The 21,333-nt window shown below is 47.8% G+C and overlaps 1 protein-coding gene across 1 annotated transcript in view; it reads left to right on the top strand.

Annotated features, from left to right (window-relative positions):
• Positions 1-21,333, top strand: part of NPLOC4 (NPL4 homolog, ubiquitin recognition factor) — a 50,040-nt gene that overhangs the window by 20,966 nt on the left and 7,741 nt on the right. The window contains exons 9-14 of the mRNA XM_027517970.1: positions 1,396-1,482; positions 3,429-3,500; positions 3,915-4,041; positions 7,794-7,954; positions 17,551-17,622; positions 20,324-20,419. Coding sequence (XP_027373771.1) covers positions 1,396-1,482; positions 3,429-3,500; positions 3,915-4,041; positions 7,794-7,954; positions 17,551-17,622; positions 20,324-20,419 — 615 coding nt within the window. The remainder of the gene's footprint in view (positions 1-1,395; positions 1,483-3,428; positions 3,501-3,914; positions 4,042-7,793; positions 7,955-17,550; positions 17,623-20,323; positions 20,420-21,333) is intronic.

Genomic DNA, 21,333 nt, shown 5'->3' on the forward strand with positions numbered 1-21,333 from the left:
GTGTATTTATACAGATTGTGTGTCGTCTACCCCCTTGACATTCTTGTTATCTATTGAGAGCCACAGAGGAAATGTTGGACCAGGCCTTCTGTGATGGTTCACTTGTAAGGAGATGGAAGATGGCAGTAGGTGCTCACCCAGAGACCCTGCTTGTCCAACCCTTCAGCTGCTGAATGTGCTCTGTAAGCGGGATCTGCTTTTGGAAGCACATGAGGTTCCAGTTCAGCTTTGAGGAGGGCCCTTCATGATGTTCCAGTTCAGTTTTGAGGAGGGTCCTTTCATGAAGTATTTTAACAGTTCTGTTAAGAGTACGATTGAACAAAAAATGGAATCAGAAGCCTTTGGCGTCGAAACTACTCACAGCATCATCAGAGCTCCCAAACTGGGGATCCTGGAGGTTGAAACATTTGAGCTTTAATAACCTCCAGCTCATTAGAAGTTGAAGCTCATGATGCCACATGTCATGAAACAAAAATCCTTAGGTTTGTTCTGAGTTTGTGCTTTGACCTGTGCCCTGTATGTATTAATCATCTCCATATGGGTCATACCCAGCAACATAAAGTTCTTTTGTTATTTTGCCAGGATTTGACTAATTTACAAGGATATACCCAATTAGCATAACTCAATTTGGAGTTACTTTCACTTTCCTGTTCATAGCCGTGTCTTCTGCTCAGTATGATGCTTAACCTATGAGCTGCATTTTGGTGCAGATTAAAGATGTCAGCATGCTTTGTCTACTGCAAGAAGTGGAGTCCTGTGGCCAGTGTAGGTTGCATGTGAGCCAGCCCAGGCCCCCCCACTGCCCCGAGCTGAGCGCTCTCCTCACCAGTCAACAGGATACCCATTTCAGGTGCCCTTTTGTTGGCTTAGAGTGTGCTTATCTTCTGTGCTCTCTTATTCTGCCTTGCCGGTGAAACTAAGCACTGTCCCTGTAGAAGTTGTGTGCAGGTTTTCCAAGGCTGTTTTTTCTGGGAATGAATGTTACTTTGTAACTCTAACCTTGCTTAATCTAGCCAAGCTTACCTGGAGTTAAACTATTTATCCAAGGGAGTTTTGAACCTAACTTCTATCCCAAACAAAGGAACCTTAAGGTATAGAGAGCCTTCTCTAGTCCTGAACAACCACACATTTCATGTGGAGCTGCTAATGTGAACCAGCCTGAATATCGGCTCTTCATGTTCTCTGAATCTTGATTAAAAGCAAAGCTGAGCCCTGGAAGGAAAGAGCCTGGAGGGCTTGGCTTATGGATCTGGTTGAGCTTTTTTGCCGCTGAAAATCTCCTGTTTGGCAAGGGAGATTGGTGCTCCTTTGTGACAACCGACCAGAAATGGAGCAGAGCTGCTTGCTGCTTTCCTGAACCCCTCTAAATCCACCTTCTCTTTAATACCCTCACAGATTGGTACACAGAATAGCTTGGAGCTTCTTGAAGACCCAAAGGCCGAGGTGGTTGATGAAATTGCTGCCAAACTTGGCCTGAGGAAGGTACTGAGACTATTTTTGTCCTTGAGGGAGGACCTGGGCTCTGTGTTGGGGACATCTAGGTGTGTCGCATGGCCAGGCCTGATCCGGGACTGAACTCCCAGCTGCTCAAGGTCAGATGCAGACCCTGCACGTTTTGAAGCCTCACATGTATTTATTGGGTGCCTAAAAAAGGATGCCAGTGTAGGGACTGTTACATGTAAATCCACCAGACATACTTCTTGCGGATTGCCTCAAAGTGAGCCAGGAAAGAAGCCGCAGGAGCAAGACCCCTACTTCTGCTGCAAGGGACCTGACACCAGGCTCTGTCCCACCTGCCTGCTAAGGCACATCCTTCTGGGTGTGTGCTCTCCCTTCACGTGTCTGTCTGCACGGATCATTTTCTCTCCCCTGTACTTGGAGATTCTGGTGGTTCCTCTTTAGTCCTCATTGAACCTCCTGTTTGTAATTGAGGCATCTGAGCATATAAGCCTTGCTAGTTTTCTGGGCAGTTAGAAGACAGAGGGTTTTCTTTTTGAATCTGTTTGTCTAGTTTATCTCACATCTTTGGTAGAGTTCCTAGGAACTGTAAAGACGACTTTTTATAGACAATGTTGAAATGTGAATTTGAACACATTTTAAAAATTCACTATGTAAGTTTTATCGTTTGTTTCCTAATCAGTTTAGACAGGGAGAAATAGACTCTGTACAGATAAATGGGGGAAGACTGGAAATGAGCCTTATAACCCAGGAATGCTATGGAGCAAAGTTACTACTTCATTTTAAGAAAAAGACTCCTGTTGTTTCTAAAAAGGAGTCAGTATCATGATTTAGGGGCATATTTTGGTTTAAATTCTGAAAGTTTCTCGTGTTGAAAAGAGAAATCAGTGTTTTTATTTTAAACCCATTTTTGTTGTAAATGTTTGGTTCATGTTAGAGTAGAAGATCTTGAAATTACTTAAATGCCTTTCTCCAAACACTAATTCCTTAGCCCTTATCTCAGCTTGATTTTGATTCTGTTTTGTTTAATGGTTAAATTACATTTATCCCTTAAGTCTCATTTTCTCCATTGCCATCCTCCTTGGGGGTTTTGTTCATTTGGGCATTTTTAAAGAAAACGAAAGTCTCTTGATTTGGCTGGTCATGTCTGCAGGAGATGGAGTTGAAGAGTTTCATGTCAGGGTTGTACTGGAGAGGGTCACAGGCACCAGGTCACTTCTTTGAAGGACTGAAATGGGTGTGTGTCTGGATTCCATCATCGCTCTTTAACTTCCCAGCCAGGTTCTGGTTCAGGAAGGGTAACCAGCTGTGAGATTCATGGGCACAGGAGGGCCAGGGTTCACCGAGCACATGGACAGGCACTGTTGCTGTAGCAGGATGTGCCAGGAAGGCTGACTGTGCTGAGGTCTGGGATTGGCGTTTCAGATCCCTGTACCCTCAGATGCTTCCTTCAGCCCTGCACTGGAGCTCAGAGGAGTAGCTGGGTGAAGTCTCTGTTGTGTTTTTACTTTTATTCTAAATGCATTCTCTAGGGAGTATGTTCTCCTGTCTTATGGAGAAAGCCGTAGCATCTGAAGTATCACTGTCTTTATTTGCTTGCTCGTTGTTTCTCCTTCTCTCCAGAGTGCCAATTCCCTTTTCACTGATATTCTGTTAGTTTTGACCACCCCAGAGTCCCCTGCACCTAGCACAGTGCTGGGCCCAGAGATGGTGCTGAGTCTTAGTTTCTAACACATAAATGAGCTTTGCTCTTTGCCCTCATCTCCACCTGGCAACATCAGGGGGAGGACAACCAGTGTCAGCTGAGTACTGTTTGAGAGCCCTGGTTTGGACAATGGCTTAGCTGAGGAGCTGACTCACCTAGAAAGAAAGGACTGACTCCCAGGAGTCTCCTCTCTGGGCAGAAGCTAGAAGGCATTCATCATCTGTTTCAGGGAGAGACTCAGAAGGTATTTTTCTCTCTTATGCAGGTTGGCTGGATATTTACAGACCTTGTCTCAGAAGATACTCGGAAGGGTACAGTTCGATACAGTCGAAATAAGGTGAGGTGGGGCGGGCATGTTTGCTTGACAGGACCTTGTTACAGACCAGCTCTGGGCTGCACTCGTGGGCATCTCAGCACAGCTTCTTGTTTTTAGACCACATTATTTTCAACACATTGTTGTTGGTAAATTAAGGCTGAGTCTGTTCATTCTGTGTTGGAAATCAAAATCCTCCTTACCTTTATAAAGCCCTGCCTTTCAGAGGTCAGCCCGTGAGGTGAATTGCCACGTGCTTCTGGCCTTACTGGTTGCAAGTGGTTTTCTGTGAGGGGTTGGTAACAGTAAGTGTAGGTGCTCCTTTCACTGTAGTTTGTGACGTGCCATAGTTTAGTTCTTACTATTTTCTAAAGAAGAAATAGAAGCATATTTTGACAAGATGCTGTAGAACTTGATATGCTGGTTCTCTTTTCTTAGGACACCTATTTCCTGAGTTCAGAAGAATGTATCACTGCAGGAGACTTCCAAAATAAGCATCCCAACATATGTCGACTATCTCCAGATGGACATTTTGGATCCAAGTTTGTTACTGCAGTGGCTACAGGTATAAATGGAGGCAGAGTTGTGTTATAACCATTACTACCCTGTCGATAGGTTTTGTTCCTCTTTGCATTCTTTTTTAGGCACTTTTTTTTTTTGCCTCACCCTGGTACCAGGCCTGAATGGATGTAGGAAAGAAAGGATTAAATCATGTCAAGTCTGTGTTTAGCCTGCTCTGCTGCCCAGTTGTTGGTTTAGTCACCAAGTCATGTCTAACTCTCTGCAACCCTGTGGCCTGTGACCCCACCAGGCTCCTCTGCCATGGGGTTTTCTCAGGCAAGAGTACTGGAGTGGGTTGCCATTTCCTTCTCCAGGGGATCTTCCCAACCCAGGGGTCAAACTTGGGTCTCCTGCGTTGAAAGGTGGATTCTTTACTAGTGAGCAACCAGAAAAGCCTTGCATTGTTAACGTAGTTACAATAGATTTTCTGAATGGGCCTGTGAGACATAAAATTCTTCTTTCTGGTTTGTGGCAGAAATCCTGAACTCAGCGTCGCCCCAAACTGTTAATGCTAGAATCGTGGCCTCGGTGTAGCCCTCCTCTGGTCCACTCTCTTAGCCTTAGTCCAGGTTCACTTGGTTCTGGATCTGAATTCTAGGCTGCCTTTGCCCCTTTCCAGTAACCAAGGATGGCTCTGGTTAAGTAAGAGAAAAGGAATTTACTGTTCCTGTTACTTGTTTATTTATGAGTGGAAGTGTCATTTTAAGAAATCTTTTCCATAAAGCTTTTATTGGGAGTGATGAGTGTGTTTGTGATATTGTGTCTATTGTATTACATGTTACATATATGTCATGAAAGTTGCTAAGTCGTGTGCAGCTCTTTGTGACCCCATGGGCTATACAGTCCATGGAATCCTCTAGGCCAGAATACTGGAGTGGGTAGCCTTTCCTTCTCCAGGGGATCTTCCCAACCCTGGGATTGAATCCAGGTCTCCCACATTGCAGGCGGAATCTTTACCAGCTGAACCACAAGGGAAGCCCATACGTCATGAATACATAGTAATAAAAGATTATGGCCTGTAAAAAAGTGCCACCAAATCTTCTATAATACACTTGAGATGCTGTCCTAGAAAAAAGCCAAGTATAAGACCATATGGTTCAAAAGGAGTAGGAATTTGAAACTTGGAAAACCAACTCATAAAAACAGTCTCTTTGGTCAGTTTATTAAACACTAACCTTGATCCTGTGAAGCCTTGAGTTCTTCCATCACAGAGGTGATAATCCAGTTCATTCATGGTTACCACACTTCTTCTAGTTTAAAAACCCAGTTTACAAACATCCTAAAGCATATTAAAAAATATGTGCTCAGTCGTGTCCAACTCTTTATGACCCCATCGACTAGCCCGCCAGGCTCCTCTAGCCATGGAATTTTCCAGGCAAGAATCCTTGAGTGGGTTGCCATTTCCTTTTCCATAAGTAACTATATCCCCTATTAATCCCAGCTGAGCCTGTTACCACTGCCATGGGAACCATGAAGGAAAACATCTTTCATGCTGTCTGAATTTTTAAGATCCATTTGATTTGCGATCCATTTAGAGTGACAGGCACCTTCTCTTTGAAATGAATGTACTTTGGGGCACAAGAGGCTATGGCAGCATCGTTCACATGTTAACGTGAATTAACGGGGTCAGGTGCTTAAGGCAGTGGATGGGAGTTTGGACAGGGATTAGTGAAAGCACTAATTCTGTAGCATAGAGTCCTTCTACCAGGGCCTTATGGGGCAGGGAACCTATTGTGATGAGAACGCTCAGGGCAGCAGGAGCCAAGGGGGAAAACAGAGAAGAGACAGGTTGTACATTATCAGAATTTTGCCAAGCCAGCTTTCTGTTTGACACAGGGGAGGAAAGTATTCTCTTTCAACTTCCTACATCACATAACCCCCACTCGCTTCATTTAGGCTGAGATTCTGGGTCTAGGCATTTAGGCTGGTGGTTCTCAAACCTATCAGACCTGATACCTGCTCTTCAGTACATTTATGACACGTCTTTACTATCCAGAAAGTAAAATTCATAGATAATATACCAGCCTACACACCTGATTCTAAAAAGAAAGCAGAGTTGTAGGATGACTGTAACATTAAGGAAAAATAATAGTGAAGGAACGTGTAATAAGACAGTACACTCCATGAGCCAGCAAGTGCTTGGGGACTGATGCTTGCTGAGGACAGCACTGTGGAGGGCTGCCAGTCTTGTGGGCGGGCCCTTTGTAGGCATCAGTGACATGATTCCTAGACATTCAGCCAGCAGCCCTCCATAGAACTCTGAGCCAGGCAGGGCCCTTCCTCAGCTTATACGGTATCCTGTTCATAGATGATACGCTGTTAAAGCTATGAGTATATTTCTGTGGTTGTGTATAAAATGCAGTCGATTCTAATCCCAGGTCTCCACAAATACGGGTTTTGCCTATAGGAGTGTGCACAGGACATTTCAAGGCCAGGTGTGATGTGGAGCGGTTGTTAGTCGTGAGGGACTTACTTGAACATAGCAGGGCGTCCGGCACCTTGACTCTAGCCTGCTAAAACTGGCAGCTCCTGCCCCACCCTGCCCAACTTCATTAAGAAAAACAAAAGTCACCTCCACAGATTTTCAGAACTGCTTCTCGTGAGCACTGTTGTTTTAGGCTTCCATGGGCTCCCATGGTAACCTAACCCCTTTAATTACTGTTTCTATGGGGAATTATTTGATGAGCCCAAAGAACTGGTACATGTTTAGAATTATAAATAGTCTCCAAGTCAGGAGCTGCCTGTACTCTCAGTTATTGAGTCATACCTGTTGTTGGGAATTTGGAAATTACAGATTGTCCGTGGAATTTTTGCTTCTGAAATTGGCACTTTACTGACAGGTTTTAAAACTGTAAGGTAGTAAATCACTTATAATAAGATCTGCAGTTAGAGTCCTTTCAGATCTGGGCTGAGCTGTCCTTGGTAGTGCTGTGAGATGCTCAGATGCGTAATTTCTCTCCCTTTCCTTGGGGGTGGAGATGGATGGTGTTCCTTGATCGGTACTTTATCCTCCTTTTATAAAGAAGCTAAGTTAGAGATGTTGAGAGCTTTTTGTTTTTTTTAATTCTCCAAAGCTATCGCAGTTGTCAGGGTGTGACCCTGATTCTGGAGGGGAGGAAGATGGCTGAATGATTGGTCCTGCCTGACCACCTCCATGGGTTTTACCCTCATCTTGAACTGTAACCCTGAGGCAGGTTTCTATGGAGTAGGACCTGAGAAAGGTTAGCATGGAGGGCAGGGCTCGGCGCAGGGAGAGTGGCCGCCTAAGTGCTGCAGCAGGGTCCATGTCTGCCTCGCAGATATGCCGGCTGTCCAGGTGTCTGAGGTCAGGACTGCCCTCTGCAGTGTGCAGATAACTAGCGTAACTAGTCTTCTCCCATTCACTCCCATCCGTCTTCCTGCATTCACTCAAGAATGAAATTTGCTGGAACATGGGGCTCTGTTGTTCACATCCCTGTGTTACTAAAATCCAGGAGCCCAAGCGTGCTTTTGGATGGGTGTTAGAGAAGGTTTAACAGTCATACCTCCAGTTCTGAGAGAGCATGTTGCTGGTGGGCCTGTTTGAGAAGCTGCAGTGGCATTTCCACAGCCTGTGTTCACGGCTTTGTGCCCACAGCTCTCATGAAGCTGCAGTCGAACTTTTTTGATTCTACCCAAGACACATACACGGGAGTTGGTTCTGCAAATCCGAGATGAGGAATGACACTGCTTTGAACATCCTCCAGTGGATTCTCACTGAAGGTCTTTCTCTTGCAGGTGGCCCCGACAACCAGGTCCACTTTGAAGGGTACCAGGTGTCCAATCAATGCATGGCCCTGGTCCGAGATGAATGCCTGCTGCCCTGCAAGGATGCCCCTGAGCTCGGCTATGCCAAGGAGTCCAGCAGCGAGCAGTACGTGCCTGATGTGTTTTATAAGGTAAAAGTGCGATGGTACCAGAAGAGAGAAGTGGATGGAGAGCAGTGTGGACGCTGACCTGTCCTGGACGTTACTAATTTTGGTGCATTCTGGCCATGGGTCCACCATGGTCGTCTAGAGGCCAGCTTGTAGATAAGGAATCTGTACCTTTTCCAGGGCTTTTGTTGACTATGCAGGATTGTGTGGTGTCAGGGCTTATAAGCAGAAGTGGGGATGCTGCACACTGAGGTTGGGGTGCATAACAAGTGAGACCATTGCAGCACAGACTCTCTCAGTTTCTGAAAAGGAGAATTGGCGCCTGTGGGCCTCAGCAGGAGTGAAGGTTGGAGCTGCCTGACAGAAGTGGGGCCCTCCTGAGGAGATCCAGTCATCCATTTCTAAATCTGTTTCCTGTGAAAGCTATAAAAATGACTTTTATTGAAAACTGTAGGGACTTCCCTGGTGGTCTAGTGGTTAAGACTCTGGGCTTCCATTACAGGGAACACGGGTTCCATCCCTGGTCCGGGAGCTGAGGTCCTGCATGCTGTATGGCGTGCCACACCCCTGCCCCCTCCCAATAAAGAAAGCTGTGATCTGGTTTGGACAGTCCGCGTTGGGTGCTTTCCTGGAGGCTCGTGACCTGGTTCCCGTCCTGCTCGTGGGAGTTGTTCGGGGTCACAGTCGGGCTCTGTGCCTGCTCCCCGTCCTGGGCAGACTCCAGTTTCCCTCCGGCACTGCTCTTCCTGGAGGAGCCTTTATTTCCTGTGGTGCAGGGCTGCTTTCGTGTCTGAGAAGTACCTCGTCTCCATTGCTGAAGGATGTTTTCACCACGTAACCAGTTGTAGGCTCCCAGTTCTGCTTGTGGTCTCACTGCACTTAGGCCACAAAGACTTGCTGGCAGAAGGGGCCTGGAACCAAAACTAGGCAAGCAGTGACAGCCCGTAAGAGTGACGAGCCAGCTTCTTTGAAATGATCTGACTCTTCTAGCATTCTTTTTGTATCAGTGTGTGCAATGACTAGACACTAAACAGTGTCTAGTCATTTTTCTGTTTGTTTTTATTGTTCCAACAAGGCTGTATTTTTAAATAACTTTATTGAGATGTAGTTTGCACATCACACAGTTCACTGATTTGAAGTGCCCAGCTCAGGGGCTCTTAGGATATTTGCAGGGTTGCGTAGCCATCACCACCATCTAATTTTAGAACAGTTTTGTCCCCCAAAAAGAAGCCCTGCATCGTTTAGCAATTATACCCCAGTCCTCCCAACTCCTGACAACCACTGATTTGCTTTCTCTGGTTTCCTTGATGGAATCCTACAGTGTGTGGTCTTTTGTGACTTGACTTTTCACCACTTATAGTGTCTCATGGTTCATCCATGCCTGCAGTCTGCAGTGCTTCATTCTTTTCATTGCTGAATAGCATTCGGTGCCAAGGACACACCCTACTACCTATGGGACATGTCAGACACCCAGGAGAGCGCCCAGAGCTGAGGGGCTCCAGGGCCTCATCCTGGTGGTGACTTGAAGGCTAGACACTACATGATTGTGACAAAGACTTCACCTCCTCAGGGATTACAAGTGGGGCTGAGACTGTCTGAAGCTGTATCTTTCTTGCTGTGGGCGTCTGTGGCAGTGGGTAATGTGCAAAGGAAAAATACGAGAGCCTGAGGGTCTTGTCCCTGCCCCTGGTCTCCCCCTCAGCTCTTTGGAATGAAGGTCTGCCTTCTACTTTTGAATCTGAGCTTCTGCATGGTCTGAGGGTAGTGGGGGCAGGGACTGTCATTGTGCCAGGAAGGCCGGGTCACTATGGTAGCAAGCAACCTGTCTTTGCTCTGTAGCAGCCTGTCAGGAAATGCTCGCTGAGCAGGCAGGCCTCGATGCTGCATCTGCTCCTTTCGGCTGGTGGCAGTGAAGAGACACAGTGAGGCTGGCCTGTGATAGCTCACTCAGGCGTCCCCTCAGATTTGTGGGACAGTAAGGAGCTCTGGGAAAGGGTTCTCCATATCATTCTTGAAAGGAAACACTTCCAAAGAGTCTTGATTAAGAATTCTGTTGTCTTTTCTCTCCTGTGGTGTTCAGTAACAATTTCTGGCTTGATAACACAGATTTTGCCCTTACACAAATTCTGTGTGCATCAGGTACTCTGAATAAATACTCTTAAACCATTATTAAACATTCACACGTCAAAATCACACCATGCTGGGAACCACTGTGAAAGTTTGATCTTCTCCCCAAAAGTTCCTGTCTTACAAGATATGTCTGTACGGCATGTTTCGGAATGCAGAATGGCTCACTTACAGACCCTAAGACCTGGCGGTCCTGCTAGTTGTGGTCCTGAGCCTTCTGGGGACAGCTTGCCGGCCTGGGGGCAGTGGTGGGGCCTGGTGTCTTCATGGAGAGCTGCTCCCCGTTAGCCGCAAGTCTGGCGTCTTCATGGAGAGCTGCTCCCCGTTAGCCGCAAGTCTGGTGCCTTCATGGAGAGCTGCTCCCTGTTAGCTGCAAGTCTGATGCCTTCATGGAGAGCTGCTCCCTGTTAGCTGCAAGTCTGGTGTCTTCATGGAGAGCTGCTCCCTGTTAGCTGCAAGTCTGGTGCCTTCATGGAGAGCTGCTCCCTGTTAGCTGCAAGTCTGGTGTCTTCATGGAGAGCTGCTCCCTGTTAGCTGCAAGTCTGGTGTCTTCATGGAGAGCTGCTCCCTATTAGCTGCAAGTCTGGTGTCTTCATGGACAGCTGCTCCCTGTTAGCCGCAAAGGCCTGTGAAGCCCGGCGTGCCCAGTGCACGTGCACACATCGCTCCAAGGCATCAGGCTGCCATCTCTTTTCTTTCCCCAGAATTTTAAAAATTAAATACTGAGTAGATATAAAAGATTATTTATAAAACATGTTTAAAAAATTTAAAAAAGCAGAAATACTAATTCCCAGAATTAAGAACCAGAACGTTCCTGTGGCCTCTGAAGTTGCTGGGTCTTCCTGTCTGCTTCCAGAAGGAGTGCAGTATGACTTCCTTGCTTTTCTTCTAGTTTTACCTCCTATGTATATTTTCCTAAACCAGGTACTGTGAGTTTTACATGTTGCTGCACACAGTAGACCCAAAACTGTGCTCTTGTGTCCTCCAAGCTAGGCCACGTTCCCTGACCCTGGAGCAGCCTGAGACCTACCTGTGTGTGGCCATTGTGTTGCCTTGGCACGAGTCCACTGTGAGCAGAACGCCATGTGAGGCACCGTGCTCCACAGCCTCGGGCCCGAGTCCTGCTCACCATTCCGACATCCATGGGGCGTTTTCTTGAGCTGTCATTGTGCCATCCTGATCATAAGTGAGGCCAGGCTCCTTTTTCTTCATTTGTTTGCTCCGTCCTGTCTCCTGTGATGTGCTGGTTGTATCTGTTTCCTGTTCCTCCCTGGGTGGTTCAGTCTTCTCCCTGCCTCTGACTGTGTCAGGAGGGTGACACCTCTGCCTCTTCTCTCCCGTGGTGTCATTGAAGCAGAAAGCTTACATTTCCATGTGGTCAGCTTTCTACGGTTTGGCATTTTGAATCATAAAGAAAATCTGTTATCCTGTCTTCTCTAAGGTTGGTGGTTTTAAGTCCACATAGGATTGCTTCACGGAGAAGGCAATGGCACCCCACTCCAGTACTCTTGCCTGGAAAATCCCATGGACGGAGGAGCCTGGTAGGCTGCAGTCCGTGGGGTTGCTAAGAGTCGGACACGACTGAGCGACTTCACTTTCACTTTTCACTTTCCTGCATTGGAGAAGGAAATGGCAACCCACTCCAATGTTCTTGCCTGGAGAATCCCAGGGACGGGGGAGCCTGGTGGCTGCCGTCTATGGGGTCACACAGAGTCGGACACGACTGAAGTGACCTAGCAGCAGCAGCAGCAGGATTGCTTCAAATGTGTGTTCCAAGGTAGGGGCCCAGTTTTCCTCTCAATTTATTGTAGCCATATTCTGTCTGAACACCATTTATTGGGAAAACTGTCTTTCTCTGTTGATCTGTGGTGCTTCTCCATTAGCAGTCGTCTCTGTGATCGTGGCCTCACCTCTGTCCTCTCTTCTGTCCCCTGGCTGGTGTTGCTCAGCACCAGTACCTCGCTGTTCAAGTCACTGTAACTTCACTCCTCTCCGATCTGTTGCAGCCCTGCCCTGCTTATCTCCCCAAGCCCGGACTGTTCCTGACCCTCCCCTGCCTCTTGTAGACTTCAGGACCAGCCTGCAGGTTTCACCCAGATGTGATTCTCCCTCTCTCTCTCTCCCTCTTTCTCTCACGCACACAGAGACACACACACAGACACGAGCGATACCCTTGACGTCCCTCAGAAAGTCAGGATTTTTCCACTGAAGGCTTTGTCCGTTGCCTGTTGGATTGTTCCCGGGCACTTTGTGGTTTCTGCATACTGCAGTGAGCACCGCTGGGCAGTTCAGCTCTCTGTTACTTGTTCCTCTAATTTGTACATGTGTTCTGGATTCTCTGCATTATGCAGGAGTGATGATTGTTCCCTTCGTTTTGGCTCCTTGTGCTGGCTAGGGCTTTTGGAAGAGTTGAATAACCAGTGCTTTTGTCTGGTTTTTAATTGTAAAAGATGTGTTTTCAGGATTTCATCATTAACTGTGAGTTTGCTGTGGGGCTTTTTTGTGTGTTGTTTCTTTGTACCCTTTATCATGTTGGAAATTTGCTGTTTATTTCCATGTCTTGTAAGTTTCCTCCCCTTAAGAAGAGAGCTCCCTTTTGTCCCGGAACATATTATTTCCTTAATCATGCTGCTGTTTTCTTAGATTGCTTATGTGCCCGTTAGTGAGAGCAGGCTAGAAGGGCTTCTCAGAATTGTTTATAGCCCTGTAGGAGTTGACACACTCATTTCTCATACATTTCAGGAAAATATCAGTTTGAGCAAAGAGACCTATGAAAGCAAACATTTAAGTAATCCTTTTAGTCCTCCTGTGGGCTTTGGGGTTGATTTAAAATATACCTTGTAAACAGGACACATACTCGTGTTTGTCTAAGGCTGTTCATCATGGTGTTATCTGTGGTAACAAAAACTTAAAGCAATCTAAAAGTCTAGTAACGGGAACATTAAATTATAATACATCTATATGGTGGGATATTCTGTGATCACTAAAAATGTGTGTTTGAAAATTATGTGAAGATATGCGATAAAACTCGTGAAGTAAGATTTAAAACGTATCTGTATGGGACTTCTCTGGTGGTCCAGCAGCTAAGACTCTGCTCTCAATGCAGGGGGCCTGGGTTCGGTCCCTGGTCAGGGAACTAGATCCCACAAGCCACAACTAAGACCTGGCGCAGCTCAGTAAATAAATATATTTTAAAAATAAAATGTGTCTGTATGTATAGTAAAAATCCCAATTCCTGTAGATGTTGGTGCATGTATGTACACACATTTGTGTGTGGGTTCACACAGAGGACAGGGCTGGAAAGCTTGAGGGTCCACCTTTGTCTGCAGCTCTGATCTGTTTGTCCTGGGAAGCTCTGTGGAGCCAGTGAAAGAATGGCCGGGGAGCACCTTCTGTCAAGGTGGGAAGAGGTCCCCGTGTTTTGAAGTTGGATGCGGTGGGACAGGAAGGAAGGCAAGAGGTGCCAACCAGGAGTGCCTCTTCGGGGTTATCTGCCAGGACACCTCAGGTTAAAGCCCAGGAAGTAGAGGAGAGAAGGTGGACTGTTCAGTGGACGAGGAGGGTCTTAGAGACCCCAGGGAATGCTGCTCTGAGGTGGCTGCCCAGGCAGGGGGGTGGCATGGTGGATTCTCCCGGCATGAGGGGCTTGTGGCCTCAGTGATGAGGATCTGGAAGAGCTGACAGGTGGCTGTGGTGGGGAGGAGAGAGCACACAGGCAGCTGGGGTGTCGTGGCTATGGAGGGGACCAGCGCTCTCTGGAGGCCTGTGGAGTCCTCTCTGTCCCACCCATCATTTACCCACCTGTCTTCAGCCCAACATGGGTTTGTCCTAGCATCTGGCACTGACTAGCTGTGCTTTGTGACTCATCCGGAGCTCACTCCGTGTGTGTTCTGAGTTACCTGGGACATTCTGAGCAAACCAACAGCATTGTTTTGTCAGAAGTTAACCTATATTTCACGGGTTTCACGTGGCCTCCCAAAGTTTCCCCGAGAAGGCTACAGGAGGCTGTGCTGCAGACCAGCCCTGTGCTCGTCCGCTCACCCACCTGGGCCCTGCCCTCAACACCCCATGCTCTGACCTCGGGACCCCGTGCTCTGCACTCAGTCTGTCCCAAGTCTCTTGTGTGCATTGCTGTTTTCTCTGTGAATTGCCTCTCTGTTCCCTGAGGTATTTGTAAGGCGATTCATCATTTTTGTGTTCATTTATGAGGGGTCTTTATACGTAAACCCTTTGTCATATATATCATTTCTTTAACTTTACATACAAAGGAAGTTTTAACATTTTCTGATTCAGAGATACCTTAATCTTTTTAAATTGTAATTCCTGCTTTGGTCATCATACTTAGAAAGTAATTCTTTACTTTATTTAAAGCTATCTATTTACTTATATTTTCTTTTAGTGCTTTTTGATTTAATTTTGTATTGAGATTTATAATGTTTATCCATTTATCTAGTTTCATAATACAGTTTTATATTTGTTAGGGCAAGACTCTGCACTATTCAACTTTTTTAAGCAAATGTTTTATTTTTTGCCTATTTATTTTTAAAACTTTCTTTTATTTTTGGCTGTGCCACTTGGCTTGCAGGATCTTAGTTCCCCAACTAGGGATTGAACCTGAGTCCTGGCAGTGAAAGCACCAAGTGCTAACAACTGGACTACCAGGGAATTCTAGACGAGTGTTTTCATCACAGGAGATTGTGTTTGCCTCCAGCATTATTCAGGAAAATGTATCAAGGAACCAAGAAATTGCCAGCAAGAGAAGAAACTGAGCAACATCCCAGTCTAGGAAGAGGGATTCTGTGGCCTCTGAGACCTGTGAGCTTGGCTTTCATTCTTTCCATTGAGCTGGAGATGACAAGTCTGTCGTCAGATCCCCACGAGGGTGGAAGTAGGCTGGACATGCACACCCTTGGTGGCAGGGCTGCGGAGGAGCAGAGCCCGAGTCCTGGTACTGAGATCTGGAGTCTGAAGTGGACACAGCTGCTGTGCCACCTGCCCTCTGCCCCTCCTGGCTGTTAGATCTCGGGCAGAGCAGCTTGTCCTCATACCCCTTTGTGCCCTCCGTGTGCTCTGGGGCCCGCTGGGTGCATCCACACACTGTCAAGCCTGGACCAGGCTCTGCTGGTCTTTTGTTGCTAACAAGCGCTCTTTAGGTGCTTATCAACTGGACTGCTTCCTAATGGTAATTCTTTAAGAGACTTTGTCCTGAGAATGTTGTTTTTTCTTGCTTTATCCTGTGAAGTCTCAGATCAAGGTGCTAGTTTCACTTACTGTCTTCTTGCCAGTTCTTTAAGGAGAAAAGCAATACATTAAGGATTTCATTCACCTTTTCCAAAGCAAGCTGGTGCCACCCAGTCAGTGGACTTTGCTGTTGTCCTGGCACAAAGCCTGCTTGCCTCTGAGCTAACACAGACAGAGATCCCTAACACAGACAGAGATCCCTGGATTTCTCATTGACGTTTCGTAGACGTGACCGATGGGAGGTAGCGAGGCATCAGGGACCTTGATTTCTGACTCTCCCAGTGTCTTGCTCCAGGTGGAGATAAAACTGCTGACACTTTGGTGGCTGCCAAACTTAGAATTAAGATGTCTTCCTCCTAGTGTATTCTGCCTGACATTTGCTAACGCCCATAAAAAGTAATTGCCTTTTAAAATGGTGTGTGGGGCTAGGGCTTGGCTGGCAAAAACATTTGCGTGAAAGCATGGGGGAGAGATAGAAGGTACCTGCTTTTCCTCCAGGGAAGAGAGGGGGATGCAGCACCTTTATTTTCTTGGGGAGCAGAAGGGTACAGTGGGGTAGTTAAATTTGAAAGAGAATCACATGACACAAAAAAAAGAGAGGGGGGCATTTAGCAAGAAACATCCCTAGAGGGGAAGATTAAAGCGAACAGGTGCTGTGAAAATGTCTCTGCATATTAGAGCTTAATTAGATTTGAAGATGAATTCCAGACGGGCTAATTATGTGTGAGTTGTTGCAGGTTGTTTCTTGTAGGGGCAAGCATGTATTTTTGGAAATGGTGATGTAGTTTGATTGGGTTTGATTCCCGCCTCCTACCATGTTTCCTCCATTGAAAAACTACCACTTTTGGGGCCCAGGACCCATTCAGCAAGCCTCATGTCTTGGGCTGCCAGTGTCAAAGCTGGTAGAGCCACAGAAAGCCAAGCCTACTCCATATGCTGTAGCAGTGAGCATGCGGAAAGACCAAAGATTCTTGCCCAGGTGGAGGGGACAGGATTCCAGCTTCCAAGGAGGGCGGACAGACAGAACGGGCATTGTTTCCAGGAACCTGTCCTCTGCTGGTGCTCTTATTCCCTGTGTGGCTGGTTAGATGTGTTTGCTTAGATGTATTTGAACCAGTTTCTGGAAGGGCAGAGGGGCACATGCTTGCCAGCAGCTCTCTGGGTTGTGAACCGAGAAAAGGTGGGTAATCTGAAATGTGCTATGGACCAAAGAGTTTAATATCTGGAAGAAAAAAAAAGGAGCAGGGCTGCATGGAGCCTCTAGACTTCTGGTTAGGATAACAGACTCAGTTTAACGTAGGACAGCCTGTGAATGTTGTCTCAAAAGACGGCATGGGCCTCTGACTTCCCCAAAAGGTGTGATGTGCTGGGGTGGCACTGCGTCACCTGCATGCCCCAGGGAGATCTGCTTGGCATCCATTAGGGTCTGAGAGCTTTAATAAACATAAACTTTTATGTAAGGTCCCATAATTGGAAATTATGGATGTCTAATTTATATATGACTCAATGAATGATTTATATAATGTTAAGTGATGAGTTAGATAGAAAATATGACCCTCTCTTGCAGAATCTTTAATGAAAAGCGTTGGTTCTTATGAATTTATTTCGAGAGCTCTGTTTGAACTCAGCATGTTTGACATAAATCAGATCTAATTGTCATTTTATGATTAATGAACATATGCTGGCCATTTTTCCCCATAATTAAACTTTATGTTCCGTGCATCTGACAAAGCAAAACAAGTTTAGACTTTGACAGATTGGTGGTGGGGTTTTCATGTTTGCGTAGTAGTATGTGTACTCGTGTGTGTGTGTGTGTGTGTGTGTTTATTAATGTGTAAGGATTAAGTTTCCATGAAGTTGGGTTTTCCAAAGGTGTGAGGGAGGTTGTTAAGAGTTAGGATTCAGGTGAGAGACTGGGAGAGCTTATAGAGAAGGCGGGGTGCACAGATGCAGCCTGAGGGGCATTGTTTCCAGGAACCTGTCCTCAAGGGAGCTGGGGTCTGTCTCCCACAGCTTCAGCACCAGGCTGAGGGGCGGAGACACCTGTGGCCAAAAGCAAGTCTACTTTCTTAAGTCGTGGCCTCCAAGAAATGGTGGAAGGTAGAGTCATTGCAAAAATGTGCACATTTTCCTCTCTGCTTTTCATACACTTCAACAGGAATTGTAGTAATTTAAGGAGTGAGACAAGCTTGTGGACAGAAAACCCATCACAGGTCAGCACTCACACCCTGGACCTTTGTCTCCTGTTTCAGGACATAGACAAGTTTGGCAACGAGATCACCCAGCTGGCCCGCCCCCTGCCTGTGGAGTATCTGATCATAGACGTAAGTGTGTGTCATCTCCCTGCGGAGGTCAGGACAGCTAGGGGAGGCCTTGAGAGGGCGCCGCTTGAACACCTGCCCCTCTGCCTGCGCAGAATAGCCACCCAGAGATGTTTGAGTCACTGAGCTCCTGGCATCCCTGAAAAGCTAGAAACCTTAAGGGCTTTTCGTTTTTTTTTTCCTTAAAAACAACTTAAGGGGTTAACTTCTCCCAATCTACAGTGCAGCAGAGGACCGCCGACTAGGCCAAGCAGCCCCAGAGGTCAGCGAGCCTCTCCCTGGCTCTGTGCGCAGGTTCTGCCCTGGCCACAGCAGCCGCCACAGCCAGGCCCATGATGGGCTGCTGCAAGTCGATCCGTAGGGAACACAGCCGTGACTCTGCCCTTGAGTGAAGGGACAGCATGGTCTCTGGGAGGGCACTGTAGGAGCCAGGAAGGCACCTGGTACTGGCACACCATCCCCAAGCCTTGGCTCCTTTCTGGAGGTGTGCTCCGCTCACGGAGATGTGGTCGTGGGCAGAGGGCAGCACATGCTGCAGGACCAGAGCCTGATGCATTTGCTGCAGTCTGTGCTCTGTCCTGTACAGGGTACGGGAGGTGGCTCGTTTCCTAACTGCTGCCTGCCAGAATGAATTCAGGCCGCATTTGGACTAGGACAGGCATGTGATTCAGGCTGTAAAGTATCATTGCATTTGGAGCAGCGGGTCCCTGTGAGCTGAGCCCGCCAACGCTCCATTCCCACTGACAGCTCCCGAGAACATATTTATTACCTAGGCCATAAAGGCATCTGCTTTTTAGACTACCTAGGGTGTAATTAAGATGAAAACAGATTGATGGAGCATACACTTAGGGGGAGTCTGCATGATTTAAAGCCAGCTTCCTGAGGTCTTCTTTCCCAGTGGCCTCCCCACCCGTTTCCTTTCACGAAGGAGCTAAGCTCTTGCCTTAGTGCTGTTGCAGTACCATTTGGTTGATGGGGAAGCATTCCACCCTGTGATACTCACGTGCTCTCTTCCTGTGGAAGGAGGTTGGAGCAGGTGCCCAGACAGGCGTGCTCACTCCTCACCCGGCCCCAGACCCCCACCTGATCAGCACATTCAATGACTTTAAATAAGCCTCGTGGCCAGGCAGCTGTTCAGGCCTTCTGTGGAGGTGCTTCGCATGTAGGGGGTTGTCTGCCAGGCAGGCTGGGTGGGGACAGGGCTTGAGCACAAAATAAAGTGCTTGACACCCTGCATCCTCTCCCCTGGGTTTCTGGGATAGTCAGACTGCCATGTGAACTTGGCTCTGAAGTTCTCCAAGGGGCAGTTACAGGTCTAACAAATAGTTCCCTTGATTCCACATTTACTTACTAGTGGGTCTTCTGTTGTTGCCGGTCCACTCCTGTATCTGCCTTCCAAAGGGAGGGGTGTGAGCCCACCACAGGCCTTGTCTCTGCAGTGAGGTGGCCCCTCTGCCATCTCTAGAATCATGATGGCAGCTGAGACTGAGCCCCACGTATGCTGCCCATTTTGCGGGCTCCATATGACTGGGCACACTTGATCCTCACAGAGCCTTAGGAGGCATGGGCTGTCTGATCTCTGTATCTCTCAGATGAACCAAGCGAGGCCTCACAGTAGGACTTGGCGCTGTGCTGAGTTCACACCCTGTGCCCCGAGGCCACGTGGTCTCATCCATAAAAGGCCAGCAGGGCTCGAGTGAAGGAGCTGCTGACGGCTCAGCTTACTGTCACAGCGCTGGCACGGGCACAGCGGGTCCTGGGCCAGCCAGCCTGGCACAGCTCGCTGCCTTCACTGATGCAGAAAACAGGCCAGAACCACATTTTCATTCTTTAGAAATAGTCCCGAAGGAACCAGAATAGCTGTGCTAAATCTGGACGAGGTGTAATCTGCTGCTAGTGTCATATTGCAGAGGAAGAGCTGCGTCAACCAAAAGATGGCTGATGGTGGTGCACACTTGGGTGCGTTTGGGGGGAGGGGCACCTGCCAGGAGGAATGAGAAACTGTATTTGTATTGATTTTTGCACATTTGCCATTGTCCCTGTAGCTTCTATTGATTTTGAATTTTAAATGCCCTCTGTCATTTCTGAACCACGTCTGAGGCCCTGCAGGGTTTCAGCCCCCGCTTTGGACGCGAGCTCCTGGCTCCAGCCATCTTCAGGGGAGAGCCATGCCCTGTATCTCCCCAGCCTGGCCTCTCCTCTTGCCTGGTCATGCCCTGGCTCCATGGAGTGGTGCCTGGGAATTGGAAGGGGCCTCAGCCAGCTCGCTGGAGGGCACCATGGCTTTCAAAACCATCAGGAACTGGTTCTGCACTTGCCCTCCAGACATGGTGGTGGGAACAGCGTTGGCTCCTGAGATGGCGCTCGTGCCTCTGTTCTTTCCCGTGGCCCACCCTCTAGCTGCCCCTTGGCAGCGGGAGAGCAGCTGAGAGGCCGTCCCAGTGGAGATGGAGTTAGGAAACTGCCCACGGGTACCACAGTCTTACCAGATATGAAAAATGAGTCTTTATTTGCCTCTGAGAGTCACAGTTTCAGAATTTTCATTTAGGGGCTGTCCTAAGAGCTAAGCATCCCATTCAGGGTAGAACAGTTAGGACTTTGCTCCTGTGAGCAGCTCGGGGCTCCAAGGATTGGTGTCCTCAGGGCCCACATCCCTGTTTACGACACAATTAATTTATCATGGGTTTGTGTTTTTGTTCATTAGATCACAACAACTTTCCCCAAGGATCCAGTTTATACTTTTTCTATTTCACAAAATCCATTTCCTATTGAAAACCGGGATGTACTGGGTGAGACACAGGTAAGCTCTTTGTCTTTAGAAACATAATTTAAAGTCGCCGCTGCTTGTTTATCTAGTGTCACTATTGTTTTTCCAGAAAGTATCAAGGTTTCTGACTCTCCTCGTTCGTTCTTGTGACAAAGCCTGGTTAGGCTTTTTTCTAAGATACTGCTGATCTCATGAGCCCTCTCCAGGGCAGCGGCAGTGGATGAGCATAGAGGCAAATCCCTCTAAGTCCTCAGGCCTGCGGATTTGCCGGAAGGACCATTCTCAGGGGGCCTGTTTTATTGGTCACTTCAGGTCCTCTTCCAGCAAGGTTATTGATTGTTGGTAAGCGCCGTCTTTTGTGGCGGTGTCTTGCTTTGCTGTGTGCTCTGCCCTCTACCACATCACCTTGCCACGTTTCTCTGGCACCATCCAAACCATGGGGCCTCATGTGGCCTGGCCACCTCGGCTCTCACCTGCACATTAGGCCAGTCAGAACTGCCCCGACTGCCGTGTCCTCACGTCAGTGGCCTGTGAACACACATTCCAAGTTGATCACAGGTGCTGCAGAAATGGGCCTGGTTAGAGAATGTCTGCATTGAAAGTTTCTTCTGAAGCAGTGACTCGTGTCCAGGGCCTCTCTGATACTTTGGTTTCCTCACCGCCCACCTGGCCAGGTGCTGGTGGAGGAGCAGAGCCACTGACTGGGGTGGCACCCTTGAATGTCCTGCTTCAGTCCTGTTGAAAGTGTTAGTGTCATATAATCCCCCTATCCCTCTGCCGCAATTCCTGTTCCTCACTACTCTGCTGCCGTGGTCAGCAGTGCACCCGGACAGACAGGGCTTCTGCAGCCCCACGTGGCCTTCCCACTCCTCTCTTCCCCAGGGGTGAGTTTGAATGTGTCTCACAGCTGGGTCAGTTTCACAGACATGTTGCTTACACTCTTCCGT

This window comes from Bos indicus x Bos taurus, chromosome 19, assembly GCF_003369695.1.
Source record: "Bos indicus x Bos taurus breed Angus x Brahman F1 hybrid chromosome 19, Bos_hybrid_MaternalHap_v2.0, whole genome shotgun sequence".
Classification (NCBI taxonomy): Eukaryota; Metazoa; Chordata; class Mammalia; order Artiodactyla; family Bovidae; genus Bos; species Bos indicus x Bos taurus.